Below are 17,430 nucleotides of genomic sequence, written 5' to 3'. Positions count from 1 at the left end.
AGTCTATCTCAGAGTGCTGCACTCCGGGCACGAAGAGTGCTTTTGGAGCCCAGGCACTGGCCTAGGTGGGCCGTTTGCTCTGATCCAGCAGGACAGCTCCTATGTTCTCACCTAATCACTGCGAGGCTGATTCTTGCCCCTGCAGCAGTACATTCCTTTCTAGCAAGGGCCACAAGCCACAAAACTGCGGTAAGCTCCTGGCACGTGGTGAGGGATTACGCCAGAAAAGGCCAGGGGGTCACCTGGAGCTCAAGAGCGGGGGCTTCTCAAATGTGGACTTTGTTTTATTTATTTATTTATTTATTTATTTAATTACATTTATATACCGCCCCACAGCCGAAGCTCTCTGGGCGGTTTACAACATTTAAAAATAGTAAACATTAAAAGTATACAATTTAAAAACACACACACACACACACATAAAAACAGTATAAAAACAACAGTATCCATTTAAAAACAACAATTGTTTTGTTTGCTTACAGTAGCATGATCTGCTGAAAGAGGCAATGTGGCTCTTTGTCCGGGGCAGAGGAAGAGAGCAGAGGAATGGAAAACGTTTTGCATGCCATCCCTTTTGAACCGTGTGCGCTGCGTGTGACCACACACTGCTGTCTTTCTTTCCCCCTCCGCTGTCGGCCCACAGCCTCTTTCTCTGCTGGGGTCTTGGCCGGCAGTGGGGCTGGCTGGAAAACCATGTTTAGCCTGCGGGATTTTAAACCTTCCCTTGCTCCAGGCCACAGCTGGGAACAGTTCTCTGGCAGGGGCGGGGGCATCTCAGTGCTGTGGTCCTATTGCTCAGACATGCTCCCTCTCCTCCCCATCACTAGTTCTGCCTCTTTCTGCCTTGCATATATAGCTGGCTGGGCTGAGTTTCTCACCCACAGTTGTGCTGTTGCAGGGCAGGCCGTGCACAGAGCAGAGCAGAGCAGAGCACAGCAGAGCAGTCTCTGACATGAAGGCACCGTTCACCAGCTTTTTGGTCATCGCCCTCGGCTGTCTGGTCCAGGCCCAGGCCGAAACCCCGGTGCAGTCTGACTTCCAGCAATATCAGGTAACCAAACCTGTCTTTGTCCCTTCTTCTGTTTTTTGTTTTTTTTAAAAAAAGATTTTATTTAATACTTCAAACATACATACATACAATAAAACAATACTACATAATAGGCATGTGCTCCGCTCCGATTAGGAGCGGAGAAGCAGTAGCGGATTGGCCTGCTCCGCCTTACCCAGAGGCGGAGTAGAAGCGGACCGCGGACCCCTAGAAGCAAGGCGAAGAGAAGCGGCCATTTTTCGGAGCTCCTATTTCAGGCGGAGCGCTCCGATCGCCATCTTGAAAACATTTCGCCATAGGATTGCATTGCGGGAAATAATCGCAGATAACTGGGTTGTTTTTGAAGCTATCATTCTGGAAATTCTTGTGCACAGAGAGTCGTGGATGGGGGTCATTTTGAGACTACTCTCACCTCTCTACGTCGTGCGGGTCGCGTGCTAGAATTTTTTAAAAATCGGGTCAACAAACGGTTTGGGTTTTTTTCTCTTTTTTTGAAGCGATGACAGGCACATTCAACTCCCAATCCTGATGAGAATTGATCTCCTCATGAAGCATCCTCCAATCCCAGCATTCGAGGGGGGGAACTAAGGCAGAGTCATCCTGAGATCTTTGAGCTCTCAGCGTCTTGTGGGTTTAGCATTCGTTGGGAGAGGGTCTACTTAGCTAGCTGCTGCTGTGTACTTTGGAGATAGATTAGGATTTTAGCTTGGCGCGTGTGTTTGTTTGCTTCTTTCTGACTTTTTGCTTAGTTTGCTCTGTGTTTTCCCCTTACTTTGATTTAATATAAACTTTATTTTTAAATTTTGGAGTGTGTTTGTTTGTTTGGTTCGTTTCCCCCCTCCCCTCTCTTAAAGCCTGATTGTGTGCACTGCTTTTGTGAAGTGCAACAGCCACAGATTGAGCATTTTGGGGAAAGCATACACACACTTCTTGTCCCATTTCCCTATATTTAGTAATATTCTTAAACATATTATTATATTCTTATACATGGACACATGGATAAGCTATCATGGTGCCGAGTTTGAGGTTTCTAACATGCAAATTGATGGAGCTATCGAAAGGGGTGTGAATTAGGGTTATGGGTGGTGCGTTAGAGGTTAGAGCCGCGCCAAAAATCAGGGGATGATGGGACTGCCTTGAGTCTGGGCATCCATGTGGACACATGGATAAGCTGTCCTGGTGCCGAGTTTGAGGTTTTTAACGTGCAAATTGACGGAGCTATCCCAAGGGGTCTGAATGGGGTGCCCGATTTTCAAAAATTCGCCAAAAATCAGGGGATGATGGGATTTGCTTGAAACCTGGTGTGCGTGTGGACACGTGGATAAGCTTTCATGGTGCCGAGTTTGAGGTTTCTAACTTGAACAGAAAAAACGTTGTATAATTTTTTAGCTTTCAATGCAACCCTATGGGGGGAAAAACAGAGCTCCGATCCGGATCCGGAGCTCCGAGCGGAGCGGAGCGGAAGTGGGCAGAATGGGGGCGGGGCAAAGTGGCCCGCTCTGAAAATGGCGGATCTGCAAGTGAAGCGGAGCGGGGGTTCCGTGCACACCCCTACTACATAATACATAAAATACATTAAATACATAAAATATTAGATAATATTGATAACATATATACTAGCTTATTCTATTAACATAATCATACTTAACGTAAAAGTGCTCCCCCCAACCACGGGATCTTATTCCTGTTTCCAAAATCTCATTGCTTCTTCTGGAGGGGCTTTCCCACTCCCCTTTGATAATACAAATTCTAGGAACTATTTCCATATTCCCTCAAAATCATTCGTTTTTATCATTCCTTGTCTAACTTTTGTATTACATGTTAATTTGTCATTAATAGCAATATCCCATATTTCTTTATACCAATCTTCTATATGATAATCCCCTTGAACCTTCCAGTTCCTAGATATCATTAACCTTGCTTCTGTTAACAAATTTGTTATCAATTCTTTTGTCTCTTTACTACATTTTAATTCTCCATATAATGCTAACAATGCCACTATAGGTGTCTCTTTAATCTCCATTCCTAAAATTTCTTTTATCTCATTAAAACCATTTTCCATCATTTTTGTACAAATTTGCATTCCCACCACATATGTAAATAAGTTCCTTTTTTTTGACAACCTCTCCAGCAATTTGCTGAATTCAACTTATTTTATTTAATCTCACCGGGGTTAGGTACCACCTCCATATAATCTTATAATAATTTTCTTATATCCTCACAGACATATTTCTCAACACTCTTTGTTTCCCTATTCCTTCCCAGCTCTGTTGCCCTATTTGTTCCTTCAAGTCAGTTTCCCAAACCACCTTGCCAACACTTTCCTTCTCCCCCTTTTCCACTAGTATTCTATATATTTCACTCATTAACCCTTTTATTAATTTATTTTCCCTTTTCTTAGTTTCTTTTTTTAAAATCAGCTCCTCAAATTTCGTAAGCACTCTACACTCTCCATTATCCTTTAACCATTTCTTCGTCCATTATTCTAATTGAAAATAGTTTAACCACAAATTCCCCTCTTTTAATCTCTCCTTTAGTTCTTCTAGGGTTCTCATATTTTCTAACCAATCTTTTAACTTCATTACCTTCCTCTCTATTAAACTTTTCCCCAACTTATCTTTTAAGTTTCCTGGAAAGTTCCGCATCATTATCACTGGTGATATTGGGGAAATACTCGGAAGTAAATCCTTTTTGTATACTCGCCATATTTCCCAGTGATTTTTTAAAAGGGGGTTCTCTATTTCTTCCCCCCATTTCTTTGCATAATCTCTAAAAAAAATATTTTCTAATTTCCAAATGTATCTTCTCTCTTTCTATCCTCCAACCAACTTAAATCTCCTAGTCCTATCATACTTTCGTCTACATGTCTCATACTATTAGCTACGTAATATAATTTTAAGTTTGGGAGCCCTAGCCCTCCTTTTTTTTGCGTTACATACCAACTGTTTTTATTTAACCTCACTTTTCTATCACCATTACAAAAATTATTTACTATACTCTGCCAACTTTTTAATTCTTTTTCTGATATTCTTATTGGTAACATTCTAAATAAAAAAATTACCTTTGGTAAAATCCTCATTTTTATTAGGGCTATTCTTCCAAACCAAGATAAATTTATCCATTTATATTTTTCTAGTTTGCTCATAACTTCTTTTTTCAAACTATCTAAATTTTCCTTTTCTAAATCTTCTAAATTCTTTGTAAATTTAATTCCCAAATATGTTATTATTTCTTTAACGTTCATATTCTTCGCTTTACTCTCCCAATCTCTCTCCTCCTTTTTAGTATAATTAAACAACATCATCTCTCATTTTGTCCAATTTATTTTTAATCCCGTCACTTCCTCAAACTCCCTCAGATGATGTTTTATTCTATCCATTTTCTCTAATGGATTTTTAATTGTCAATACTGTATCATCTGCAAACATATTTATTTTTATTTTTTCATTGCATCCTACTCCCTCAATATCATCATCATCTCTTATCACGTTTGCCGATAGTTTTATAACCAATACAAATAAGACTGGTGAGAGCGGGCATCCTTGTCTTGTTCCTCGGGCAAGTTGTATTTTTTTCTGTAATTCCATCATTTACTACTACTGAAGCTAAATTTTGTGAATATAGTTGTTCTATTAGACCTTAAAATCTTTCTCCAAATCCCATCTTTTCTATTATCCTCTTTAGTGCTAGCCAACTCACACAATCAAATGCTTTAAATGTGTCTAAAGCTATTATTCCTGCTTTTATCTTTCTCTTTTTTTATCTCCTGTGTTAAGTTTAGAACTCTTTCAACCAAATTATGCATTTGTCTTCCCGCTACAAAGCCACACTGATCCTTCCCAATATAGTTACCTATAAATGTGTTCATTCGCCTTGCCATTATAGCTGATAAATTTTTTGCATCCAGATTTATTAATGAAATTGGTCTGTAGGAATCTGGGACTGTTAAGTCCTTATCCGGCTTTGGAATTAATATAATTAGTGATTGTTCCCATGACGGTGGTATCCTATCTCCTTCTATTATCCCATTATACAATTTCATTAATTTCGGTACTATTATTTTTTTGAATGTTTTATAATACTCCGATCCCAACCCATCTATACCAGGGGATTTTCCCCCTTTTAATTTATCTATAGCTTCTTCTATTTCGCTTTGAGAAATTTATCTTTCCATTAAATCTTTATCTTCCCTTATCAGACTGGTCTTTATATGTTTATCTATATAGCTTCCCATCCTTATCTTCAGTGTGTGTCTTTCCTTATATAATTCTTGGTAAAATTCTTGAAAAATCTTTATTTTCCCTTTCATAATACTACATGGCTTTCCTAATTTATCTTTGACTATCCCTATCAAGTTCTTTGACTTTTTTATTTGTGTGACCCTAGCCAACACCTTAGAATTCTTATTACTATTCTCAAAATACTCTCTATTTAAATAAATCAAGTTCTTCTGCACTTCTTCTAAATTTCTATTTTCTAATTCTTTCTTTTTTGCTTGTAATTCTGTCAAAACTTGTTTATATCTGTTCTGCAAATACTCTCTTTCAAGCTTCTTAACTTCATCCTCCAATTTTTTCTGTATCTCCTCTTGTTGTCTCCTTAATTTATACGTTTCTCTAATACAAATCCCCCTAGCTACTGCCTTCATTGTATCCCACAAGACTGATGGGGGACATTCCCCATTCTCATTAATTTCCCATATTTCTTGCAATTCCTTCTCCATTTTTTCGACTACCTTTTCGTATTTTAATATTCTGGTATTTAACTTCCATCTATTAGCTTCTCTATAATCTCTTTTCACTTTGAAATCCATGCTTACCAATACATGGTCAGTTACTTTAATTGCCCCTAATTGTGTGCTACAAACCTTTGTTGCTAGATCTTTTGAAACAAAGATATAGTCTATCCTGAAGAATGTTCTGTAGACTGGTGAATAAAAGGTATAACCAAGCTCCCCTGCCCTTGTCGTTCACCATACATCAATAAAATCCTTTTCCTTTATCATTTTATTTAAAATTGTAATATTATTCCTCCTTTCATGGTTTGACTTATCTAAATTATTGTCCATTACCATATTAAAATCTCCAGCCAATATTACATATTCTTTTTTATTTCCTCTATTTCTCTAAATACTTCTCTATAGAACTCTCTTTGTCTCTCATTAAGGGCATAAATATTAACTAAAGTATAATACTCCCCTGCCATTTGCCCCTGTATCATAACATATCTCCCTTTCCCATCTCTTTTACTCTTTAATATGCTAAATCCACTTTTCTTCGAGATAATTATAGCCACATCATTTTTTTTGAGGTCCCCATTGACTTCTCATACAACACTAACCACTTTAAGCATAACTCATTTATACCTTCTTTAGCTTGATGAGTTTCTTGTAGAATGTCATGCCCTGCATGGAAATGGAGTCGGGAGATGAGGGGGAGCTGGCAGAGGCTGGACCCAGTGCAGAGGGGACTGGCTCAGGTAATGAGAATAGACTGGCAGAGGCTGTGGCAGAGCCTCAGGGAGAGGAGCCAAGGCCAGCAGGAACCTCTGCCAGCTCTGAGGGCCTGATGCCGGCAAAGACTCTGGAGGAGCTGCAGGGATCTGAGGAAGAGACGGAAAAGCCCGGTTTCAGCCAGTTACGGGCAGAGAAGGCCACCAGACGCCGGTCTAGCCGTCTCCAACAGAAACGCCAGGCAATCAGAGATCAGCTGCGAAACTCTGACTCAGCACTCTGACTGAGGATAAAAGAGCAGCCGGGAGCCCTGCCAAATTGTCAGAGATTATCTGAGAAAGATAAAGAGAAAGATAAATTCTCTTCCTCTTAACAACTGCCCTGAGCACTTTCACATTGAGTGTTGAGATTTGTATTTTCTTATCCGTAATGTATTTGTTTTACTCTTTGTAGATCCCTTGTGCACACCCACATTATCACCAACACTACAAAATTAAACTTACACCAACTAACAATCACAATTTTTATTCCCTCCCCTTCCCTTTCCCCCCCAATTCCCCTCCCTCCCCTCCCCTCTCCCCCCTCTTCTGCTCCCCCCTTTCCGTTGGTGAAACACCCCGGTCATGGCTATTACAACCTTTAAGGGGGGGAGATAGAACCCACAGTCCCGATGCAGTAAGCCCCCAGCTCATTATTTATTCTTCTTATCTCCTTCCTTTTTTTTAAAAAAAATAAATCTTTTAAATCCCACTTGGGCCAGGACACTCTTCATCATCTCCTTCCAGCTGGGTTGATGTCTCTTCATCCATCCCTAGCTGTCTCAGCAGTAACATTCCCTGTTCCAGAGATGTTATTCTATGTTGTCTTCCTTCACGCATAAATCTCAGGAACACCAGATATCCCCATGAGTAAGCAATCCCTGCCCTCTTAAGCTTTGCTATTATTGGTCTAACACTTCTCCATTCAATGGTTTGTGGGCACAGATCATTGTAGATTTGAACTGGTGTTTCTTGAAACTTCAGTGTAGTTATTAGCCTTAATTTCTTCATAAACTGCTCCTTTTTATAATAGTTAGCAAATCTAACCAAGATATCTCTGGGCATAGCCCTAGCTCTGTTTCCAGCCACTCGATGTATTCTCTCAACATCTTGCTGTGTTAGATCCATATCTGCAGCCAGCTCCTTAAACCGTCCCAAAATGCTTATTCTCAAATTCTCACCGTGCATTTCAGGGAAATTTTTTATGCTTAGATTTGGACATCTAGAGTGAACTTCCAGGTGAATCAGCCTCAATTCATGCTGATCAAAATTTATATTAGGTTGGTTCAGCTGCTGTTGATTCACATCCACCTGCTTCGATAATTGTTGAACCTCTGCTTTTGTTTGTTCCATATCTTTCTTAAGCTTCAGCATTGATGTTTTAACTTCTTGCACATTTTTGATAACTTCTTCCTTATTTTTCTTCATTTCCTGAACTAAGGCTTCATTATTATTCTGAATCATTTCAATCAGCTTAGAAAAGTTGTCATCCTGTGCTGATTTTGGTGCTATGCCATTCTTCTTGTCTGAATGCTTACTTCCAGACTCATCCGCCATTTTCTCGCCTTCAGCAGTTTGTGAGTTTACTGCCAGATCGTCTTGTGTACTATCTTCTTCTTTTACTAATCTGGTCACTGATTTATCAGAGGGGTGTGCTTTGGTTCTGGTCCAAATTGGTTTCCCTTTATTTATTTTTTATTTATTTTGGCATTTAGCATTCACTTTTATAAACACTCTCTTCGTCGCTCCTCCAATCCCCCCTCCTTCCACCTCCATAAGTTATTTCCAGAGCGACTTAATTAGTGACCTCTCTGTGCTTTCCTTCAGATGAATTGATTCACTTTCACTTAAAAGGCTCTGCATTTCATCAAAGTTGTTTATTGTTGTTTCTGTGACGCCCTCTCTCAATGAGTGGCAAAAGCAAAAGTAAAGAAAATACTTTCCTTCAGATTACTCTGAGAGGTGCTTTTCACATTTTCAATTGCACAGAGGGTTCATAAATCCGTTGTAAAGATTACTCACATTATTATGCTGATCAAGTGGAGATAAATGCACTTCTAGGCTTCAGAGATCGGGAGCTGAGAAGAACTTTACTGCTCCATTGGACTGTTAGGCTCCGCCCCTGTTTGTCCCTTCTTCTGACCTGTGTCTGGGGAGCTGTGTCACTTGCAAGGTTTTCTGTGTAGACCTAGCAAGCTCTGCTCCTGGAATGCCAATGGGCCCCTTGCAGGATCTGTTGGGTGAAAAAGCAGAGGAGTGCTTTGCAAAGCCTCCTATGCAGCTAGCCCAGATGTGCTTGGCTAAACCTGAGCTGCCAGGCAACTCAGATCTAAGGTCTTGCAAAGTCACCTTTGCAAGAGAGGATTGGCTTGGAAGATACAGAGTAGAACAATAGATCTAGCCTGTAGTTCAGTCTCTGCCTTGGTATGTGCCAGGGATAGAAGGCAATTCTTTGGGGGCCGAGATGGGCCTCAGACCAAGTGCTGCTTATTAGATGGGTGAGAAGAAAGTGATTCAACTCTCTTGCTGGTGCCTGAGCAAAGGAATTGGAGAGAGGCTTTCGGCCCCCTTTGCTCATTCCCTGTGCTGATCCTCTGCCTGTGTTGGACTCCTATTGTCATATAAACATCTTCTACTCTAGGACTCTGCCGGTTGAAATGCCAGCTTTCTTGCCAGGGTCTGGAATCTAATAACTTCATGTGACCAAGTTGTGATGTTCTGGAAAGAAGCCTGAAGCCTTTTGTGTTCACACTGCAAGGGAAATAACAGAGATCCATGGCTGACGTGGCTGTATTCGCATTGCCATCTGATTAAAAAAAGGAAAACTTGGTTTGATTAATTGCAGTAGCCAATCCATCCATTAAAAGTAAACACATGTGCATATAAGGAAACAATAGCATTTGCAGTATTAAAGAGTATTAAAAATAATATTTAAAATAATGTCTCCCCCCCCCCCCGCCCCAAACCAATTGCTGACCAATTAGTCAGGAACGCCATTGTAATCAATCGATATACTTCTAATCAATTTTCACCCTTCCCCAACCTGGCGTTCCACAGATGTTCTACAACTTCCATAATCCCCAATGAACATGCTGGTTGAGGATGTTGGAAGTTGTAGTCTGCCTGCCACCACTGGGAAGGCAGGGTTAGATCAACATGATTACCCACCTGTTGGTGTTTTTGAACGGATCATTTGCTTTTCCAAACCGGTGCCCATACTTACAGGCTGCAACAATAGAATCCATAAAACCAATGAGATATTAAAAGTGATAAAAACACAATAAAATAGTAAGAACACAATAAAAACAGCAATAAATATATATATATATATCTGAAAACAACAACATGGAAAATAGGCGAAATCAAATACAAAGACCTGTGATCTGCTGTTGATAACCAGGGCGGGACTGTATTGGCCAATACTGCTCCCACCCCGCTCTTTTCTAGCCTATGCAAGGAGGATTAGATGGAGACAGACAGACAGAAGACAGGTGGTGGTGGTGGGGTCAGGGGAAAGGAGGACTGGGCTCCTGTGTCTTTAACAGTTGTATAGAAAAGGGAATTTCAGCAGGTGTTCTTTGCATGCATGCAGCACCTGGTGATAATCCCTCTTCATCTCAACAGTTAAAGCTGCAGGAGCCCTGCCTAGCATGACTAGATACAAAAGAGGGCAGGGCTTCTGCAGCTTTAACTGCTGTGGCAAAGGGGGAATTTCACCAGGTGCTGCATGTATACAAATGACACCTGCTGAAATTCCTTTTTCAATACAACTGTTAAAGATACAGGAGCCCTGTCCTCTTTTCCACATGATCACCCTAGGACTCCTCCCTCCCTAAAACGACCCCCCAGACCTTTGACATATCTGTTCCCACCACATATTTTCTCCAGCATTTGAGAGCTGCTGATGGTTGGGTGGAGGTGAAGGTGGAATAATGAAGCTGCCCTGGGGGGAGGCGCCAATATGCCTTGGCTTCCCCCACCGTCATTTAATATCCATGTTGAGGAAGAATCCCATGAGACACAAAAGCTTGCACCTGGCTCTCACAAACTGAAAAGTGGGGAAGAAATGAGAGGGTGAGAGAAGTCGTGAAGGGAGCTGAAATGGGCAGAAAAGGTTTAAAAGGAAATGAGAAAATGAGACCATGAACCATAGAATTACAGAGGTAGAAGCTACCCTGAGGACCATCTAGTCTGACCCCTCATTTCAACGCAGGCCCTTCAATGGTGCAGTTACAGTGTTCCTGACAGGCCCGGCCTCTGTTTTAATCCCTCCAATGAAGGAGAGCTCACCACCTCCAGAGGCAGAGTCTGTCCCTCTGCTGAACAGCTCTCCCTGTTAGGATGTTCCTCCTAGTGTTTAGCCAAAATCTGCCCTCCTGCAGTTTGCACCCATCGGTTCTAGCCTCCCTCGGGAGCAACAGAGGATGGGCCTGTTCCCCGTCACCCACTCCCTTTTCCAGGCAAAGCAGCGTCAGTGGCTCTCGGTTTCCTTATGGGGCTCTGTCTTTGTGTGTGCAGTTCACAGGGAGATGGTTCAGCATTGGCTTGGCCTCCAACTCCAGCTGGTTCCAGGAGAACAAACAGGTGATGAAGATGTACACCACGGTGGTCACGCCCACTGAAGATGGCAGCCTGGAAGTCAGCTCCACCTATCCCAAGTAAGGAGACCAGAGGCTGGTGCAGCTTCAGGGGGGTCCCTAGGGGTGCTGCCTCGGCTGCCAGAACTCATTGCCCCAAAGGCTGGGAGTGGAACCTCCAGGTTCAGGTGCAGCGTACCCTGATGGCAAGAGACAGAGGCAAAGGACCAGGGGACAGCTCTTGGCTTCCAGCTCCTCTGCTTGGGAGGTTTTCAGGGATATCAGGTTGGCTGCTCTTGCTGGAGACAGGATGCTGGGCTCGGGGAAGCAGTCTGATCCAGCAAGGCAGCCCTAAGAAGGACACCAGAAGAGCCCTGCTGGGTCAGAACTTCCTGTTTCACAGAGAGGACCCTGAGAAGCCCACAAGCGGGACACGAAGGTGAATAATCCTCCCCCCTTTTAAAGCCATCTAAGCCAGCAACCACTGTCTTGCAGCAGTGAGTTCCAGGGGTTAATTACTTTATTTTCACGTTATACTTAAATGTACGCCTTTATTTATTATTACATTTTTATGCTGCCTTATTTCCTCTTGTACATGATCTTTCTCCCCCTCCCCATTTTTATCCTACTCTGTGAGGTAGGTTAGGCTAAGAGTCAGGGACTGGGCCCAAAGTTAACCAGTGAGCTTCATGACTGAGTGGGGATTAGAACTCTGATCTCCCAAGTCCCAGTCTAACACTGTAACCACTGCACCATACTGGTTCTCTGTGCGATGTACTGTGAAGATGGACTTTTCCTTCAGTGCCCCAGCAAGGGTTGGTCTGTCCCCCCCCCCAGTAGGATGAGCTGGTCCCTATCGGCAACTGATTTGGGACTGGGGCACCCCTGGATTTGGGGCCGTGGAGACACTGCAGCAGCGCCTCCCTGGGTCATCCTTTCCGTGTCTTTCCCTCTGCTCCAGGCTGGACCAGTGTGAGACGAGAAAAACCCTTTTCAGCCAGATGGAGCAGCCCGGCCACTTCAGCTACACCAGCCCACGTAAGTGAGAGCCCTGCCCAGGGCAGGGACCAGGCTGGCCGAGAGAACAGCCGGACTCATTGTTTGGTGCTGGGAGCCACTTGGTAAATAGCTGGGTACAGCACTGGCCTTAATCTAGGGTGACCCTATGAAAAGGAGGACAGGGCTCCTGTATCTTTAACAGTAATGTAGAAAAGGGAATTTCAGCAGGTGTCAATTGAAGTGGGTGAAATTCTCTCCATCACAACAGTTAAAGCTGCAGAAGCCCTGCCCTCTTTTGTATCTGGCCACTCTACTATAGCTAGTGTAGCTTTAACTGTTCTGATGAGGAGGGAATTTCACCCACTTCAATTGACACCTGCTGAAATTCCCTTTTCTACATTACTGTTAAAGATACAGGAGCCCTGTCCTCCTTTTCATATGGTCACCCTACTTAATCCCTCCTGTTCTCTCCTATGGAACAGCCTGGTCTTTGCCGGCAACAGAAAACTGATTCTAGGAGTGGGAGATGCCAAGCTGAGGCCGCCGGCCGCTGGCCACTGGCCCAAGAGAGGGGCCCATGAGCCAGCTGAGCTGCCCCAGAGAGCCTCGTTCCACGTTGCCTTGCTCACCAAGTCAAGCCGTGGGTTCACTTCCTCTGATGCTGCCTGCAGCAAGTCTTCGGGGTCTCCGGCAGAGGGACGTTTTCCTCATCTGTCCCCCAAGATGCCTTTCTAGCCGGAGACCCTAGGGGCCCTTCTGCCGCAAAGCAGGGCCTCTGCTGATGAGCGCTGGGGCCCTCCAGAGATGGCGCTTGGGACCCCCAGTGCTCCTAAAGGCAGTTCAGCGGCTGAGTCCCTGCTCAGCAGGCAAGGGGCCCCCACCTTCCATGCCTGGAGGGGAAGATGGAGGAGACCGCGTTGGGCTAGTTTGCAGGTGCTGAACCTCCGGGGCTGCGTCCCAAAATGCTCCAAATGCCTTTGGAGAGGCATCTCAGCCTTTTTGGTTCTGGGGAGAAAAGGCTGCCCAGAGCCTGTGAGACCACCGAGTGACTGATGGACAGGGGAAAGGGAGTGAGGCCAAGGGAAGCGCCCGGGCCTCAGAGGGCTGGGCTGAGACCTCGCGTGGCTCTGCAGTTCGGCCTCCCTGGGCTGCCCAGCGTCCTGTTTCCGACAGCGGCCGGCAGCCCCAGCTCACCCAGAGGCCAATGGCCTCGGAACGAGGAGGGGTCTGCTCTGGTCTCCCAGAAAGGCTGTTCCTGCCCGCCTCCTCCCTGAGCCCTGATCAGCTTCAGCGTCAGCTTCCACTTTCCAGTATCTCAGAATGGGACCCGTCACCGAGAGCTTGGCCAGATGGAAGGGTTTTCCCTGTGAGCGGAAGACTGGCCGCTGTAACAGCTGTGCTGGAAGTCTGCTTGCTTCCCCTACTCTTCCTTCCTCCTCCTTTTTTCCTTTGGCGTCGCGCCTTTTTAATTGTAAGCCTGCTGTGGACAGAGACCCTCTTGCTTTTGTTGGTTGTATGTAAGAGTCTCTGGGAGCCTTTACGACTGAGGAGCAGGCTAAAAATGCTTTACTTATCGGTTACATTTATATCCTACCCTTTTCCCTCCTGAAATGAACCCAAGGCAGCTTACACAATCTTTCTGCTCTCCATTTTATTCTCACAACAGCCCTGTGAGGTAGGCTAGGCTGAGGCAGTGACTGGCCTGAAGTTATTAAGTGAGCTTCATGACCAAGTGGGGACTCAAATCCAGATCTCCTGAGTCCCAGTCTGACACACACCAAATAAATAAATAAATAAATAAATAATACAAAAAAATAAAATTTGATCAGCATCAGTCCAGATTCCTCCATGTCGGCTTCAATTTCAGGCTCAGGGAACTACGACGAGTTCCTTGTGGTTGAAACCAACTACGAAGAGTATGTTTTGCTGTTCGCTAAGATGTCCAACGTTGGGGAGACATCCACCATGGTGATGCTGTACGGTACGTACCTGCCTCCCGTTGCCCGTCACCAGGGGGCAGGCTGTTCTCCCTGGTGGCTCCACCCTTGTTGGGCTGTCTATCTTGGTGACAAAAGACTGGGGAGCTGGCATGGTTTTCAATCAGACAGCTTGTGTGGAGGGAGAGGCGGGACAGTCATGTGCTCCTGCCCAGAGCAGAGAGGCACCCCTAGTGTGCCACTCTATTGACACGTGTGGGTGGACAATAGCCATCCATAGGCAGTTGGCCATGCCAAACATGCACCTCGGTATGTGTGTGTGTGTGTGTGTGTGTGGTGTGTGTGCTAAAAAGCAGCTGGCTAAGAGAGCTCGAAGAAAGCCGCAATTTGGGGTCTGTCTGGTAGAGGCCCGATTTTGCCAATGGGCAGGGTTGAGGCTCGTGCCTGCCGGCCTGTGGAGCTTGCCCTGGGCTTCCCACCGGCCAGTCAAGGTTGAGAGCAGGAAACGGGGAATGTGGAGTAGCTTTGTTTGTGGCGGTAGTCGATCAATTCCATCGGGTCTTGCGGCCCTGGGTTCACTTGGCTGATTGTGCTTATGGCAAGTGGACACCTGGCCTGGCCACTGCTGGAGTCCCCTCTAGGGTTGGACTAGATGGTCCTTGTGGTTCCTTCCAACTCCACAATTCTATGATTTCCCTGGCTCTCTGTTTCTGTCTGGAGGTGTCCCCTGCCTTGCTCAACGCCCCTTCCTTTTCTGCCTGCAGGTAGAAGCAAGCAGCTCCAGGCTGATCTGCTGGAGAAGTTCACCCAGGTGGCCTTGGCAGAGGGACTCACCCAGGACGATATCCTAATCCTGCCCAGGACGGGTAAGAGCCACGCTGAGGGCAGGAGGACCCCATGGCGGAGGGGGGCAGGGGGCAAGGCAGCAGCAGCAGCAGGGCCAGGGGAGCTGCTGGGCTACTTCCGGGGCTTGGAATGGGGTGGGGGCTCCCCGTGGAAAGGAGTGCGGCGCTCTCCCTCTGGATCATCATGAGAAAGGGGAGAGGGCTCTATTTTCAGATGCGCAAACCCCACCCCAGACTCCTCCCAACCCACAGTCATGGATGGGGCTCTGTGGCTCCTCGGGGCCCTCTGCAATTTGAGTATCCCCCCCCCCAAAAAAAACCAGAATATCGCTTCCCTCTTTGTCGCGACTTTTCTCTCCTCCACATCTCCTTATCTTCATTTACATCCCATTAATTAATTTATTTCCCTTCATTAATTCATTTCCCCTGGGGTGGGCAACATACGTCCCCCACCCCGTCCTCTTGTATGGCTACTGCAATGCGGTGGTGCAGCAGCAGGGCAAATGGGCGGGCATTTTGCACCCAAATTTCAGGGGAGCCCTTAGGGAGCCCTTAGGAAGGCCAAGTGTAGGAGTGCAGCGGGGGTGGGTGGGTGCGTGGGGCGTTCCTGGAGTTGGAAAGTGACTCCCAGACGCCCCCACCCCCGAAATTGCCCAACTTGATTTACATTGAGTGCAGATAAGCTCCAGGTGGCCAAAGCTCACAAACTTCCTTTCACCATTGGAGCTGTCTTATTTTTATGGGGTGGGGGGGCATCTGAGAGAGAGAGAGAGAGCGAGAAAGAAAGAAAGAAAGAAAGAAGAAAAGCAGGTAAGCAGGTTAGCGAAGAAGAATAAAAACAAGCATATTCCATTTAAACCCTTAAAAAGTGAGTGCTGCATTGCAGCTTGGGGTGGAAGGTTGAAGGCCACGAGCCTCTAGACAGGTGTACATCCCAGAATCCAAGATGGAGTCACACAGGCAGCGTAGTGCCTCTGAGCATAAGTTGATTGGCATGTGAGAGCGGTGGTTTCGCCTAGCAGTCTGCCTGTGGTTGGACTAGAGGACCTTTGCGGGTCCCTTCTCCCGCAGCCAATTCTAAGGTCCAGTGATCCCTTCCTGACCCCCGGCCCTTGTCTTCTCTCTCGACAGATCTGTGCATGGCGGAGTCTGTATAGGTGAGTCATCTTGTCTTTCCGTGGTCCGATACCTCAATGCTAATGTCTGCAGGGGACACGCTGTCAGCCTTACCCATCCTGCTGATCTTCAGATGCGTTGTACTACAACTCCTATCATCCCCAGGGAGTTGTAGTCCAGAACATCTGGAGGGCATAATGTTGGGCAAGGCTGCTCCAATGCCTCTTTCAAAGCCATTTCAGCCAAGGGCCATCCTGTGGCAATGAGTTCTGCGGCCTTTATGGGTTGATAAATAAAACGAGCTACTGCGTTTCTTGAAAGATGGTGGGCTTGTGAAATGGCTCCCCCGCCCCTGAGGCTCTTGGAGTCGAGCAGATGGGGGTTATAATATCCAGAATGCAGAAATCTTTACTGCTGCCTCTTCAGCGTTCTCAGTAGAGGCTGGTGGCTCCGATGTCAGTGGGGCGGTAAATCTGCTCCAGGTTTCAGTCCGGAGAACTCTAAAGGAGCTGTCCAAGGCAGTTTGCACCTTGCACAGCTTCTTTAGAAATTGGATTGGTTCAGACTGAAGCCCGGAGCAGATTCACTGCCCCACTGACATCCGAGCCACCAGCCTCCGCTGACCCCGTGGGCTTTTCCTTCTCAAGGTACCAGACTGAAAATCCGGGTTTCATGTCGAGGGAGGGAAGAAGGACGCTCCAGCTCCCAGTCTGCATTCCTGGACTCCGAAGTAGCAGCCTTTCCCCATTGAGCCCCGTTAAGCACCTTCCGCTCCTGATCGCGTGTAACGACCTCCTTTGATTTAAAAATAAAAAAGTGTAAGACACAATCGTGGTGTCGCTGCCTCAGTTTCCTCCTTGTAGAGTTTTGGGGTGGGGTGGGGTGGTCCCAGCAGCATCCCAGGAAGGTGGGCACTTGGATGCTTTAGACCCAGAGCTTTCTTTGGGGGGCCATTGCCGTTCCCCTTGCGGCACGTGCTTCGGAGGCTGCTGCGCCTCGTCCAGCATTGCAGGGTGCCCCTCCCTCCTGGCTGCCCCTCTCTCCCTCCCCTCCCCACTCTTCCCCCCACCCAAATCAGGGTGGCCAACTCCATTCCCCAGCAAGGCTCCTGCGTCTTTGCACAGCTGCAGCTTTTCTCTCTGTCTGGGAAAAGCCGCCATGCTCCTGTCAACTTGCCCTGGTCAAAGGTTCTGTCTGAAAAGGAGGCAGACAGTGTGGGGGGGGGCACGCGGAAACACTTATGGGGCTTTTCTTCTCTGGGTCAGGTGTGGGGAACCTATTTCATAGGGTGACCAGATGCACTGGAAACACCGGAGACCTCCGGAAAAACGGAGGTCGCCGGGCCAACCAGGACTGGCCCCCAATTCACTGGGGAAAAGGGCTGGAAGACGCGTTCCCGGACTTCCGGGAACGGGCGCT

General features: G+C 46.1%; 1 protein-coding gene across 1 annotated transcript; it reads left to right on the top strand.

Moving 5' to 3' along the window:
* Positions 1 to 907: 907 nt before the first annotated feature.
* LOC134392210 (lipocalin-like) lies at positions 908 to 16,740 on the top strand. Its single transcript, XM_063116342.1, has 7 exons — positions 908 to 1,051; positions 11,056 to 11,195; positions 12,076 to 12,152; positions 13,981 to 14,094; positions 14,815 to 14,916; positions 16,027 to 16,052; positions 16,659 to 16,740. The coding sequence occupies exons 1-6, from the start codon at positions 953 to 955 to the stop codon at positions 16,050 to 16,052; spliced, it is 558 nt and encodes a 185-aa protein (XP_062972412.1). The 5' UTR covers positions 908 to 952; the 3' UTR covers positions 16,659 to 16,740.
* Positions 16,741 to 17,430: the final 690 nt, after the last annotated feature.

The sequence above is a fragment of the Elgaria multicarinata genome, chromosome 1 (assembly GCF_023053635.1).
Source record: "Elgaria multicarinata webbii isolate HBS135686 ecotype San Diego chromosome 1, rElgMul1.1.pri, whole genome shotgun sequence".
Lineage (NCBI taxonomy): Eukaryota > Metazoa > Chordata > Lepidosauria > Squamata > Anguidae > Elgaria > Elgaria multicarinata.
This window is presented reverse-complemented; position numbering and strand designations above follow the sequence as displayed.

Bases quoted from the DNA above. Each gene is read 5' to 3' on its own strand.
- LOC134392210 (XM_063116342.1), top strand. From the start codon at position 953: ATGAAGGCACCGTTCACCAGCTTTTTGGTCATCGCCCTCGGCTGTCTG. The intron at 11,196-12,075 runs GTAAGGAGACCA...CCTCTGCTCCAG, and splicing joins GTCAGCTCCACCTATCCCAA to GCTGGACCAGTGTGAGACGA. The intron at 14,917-16,026 runs GTAAGAGCCACG...CTCTCTCGACAG, and splicing joins CCTAATCCTGCCCAGGACGG to ATCTGTGCATGGCGGAGTCT.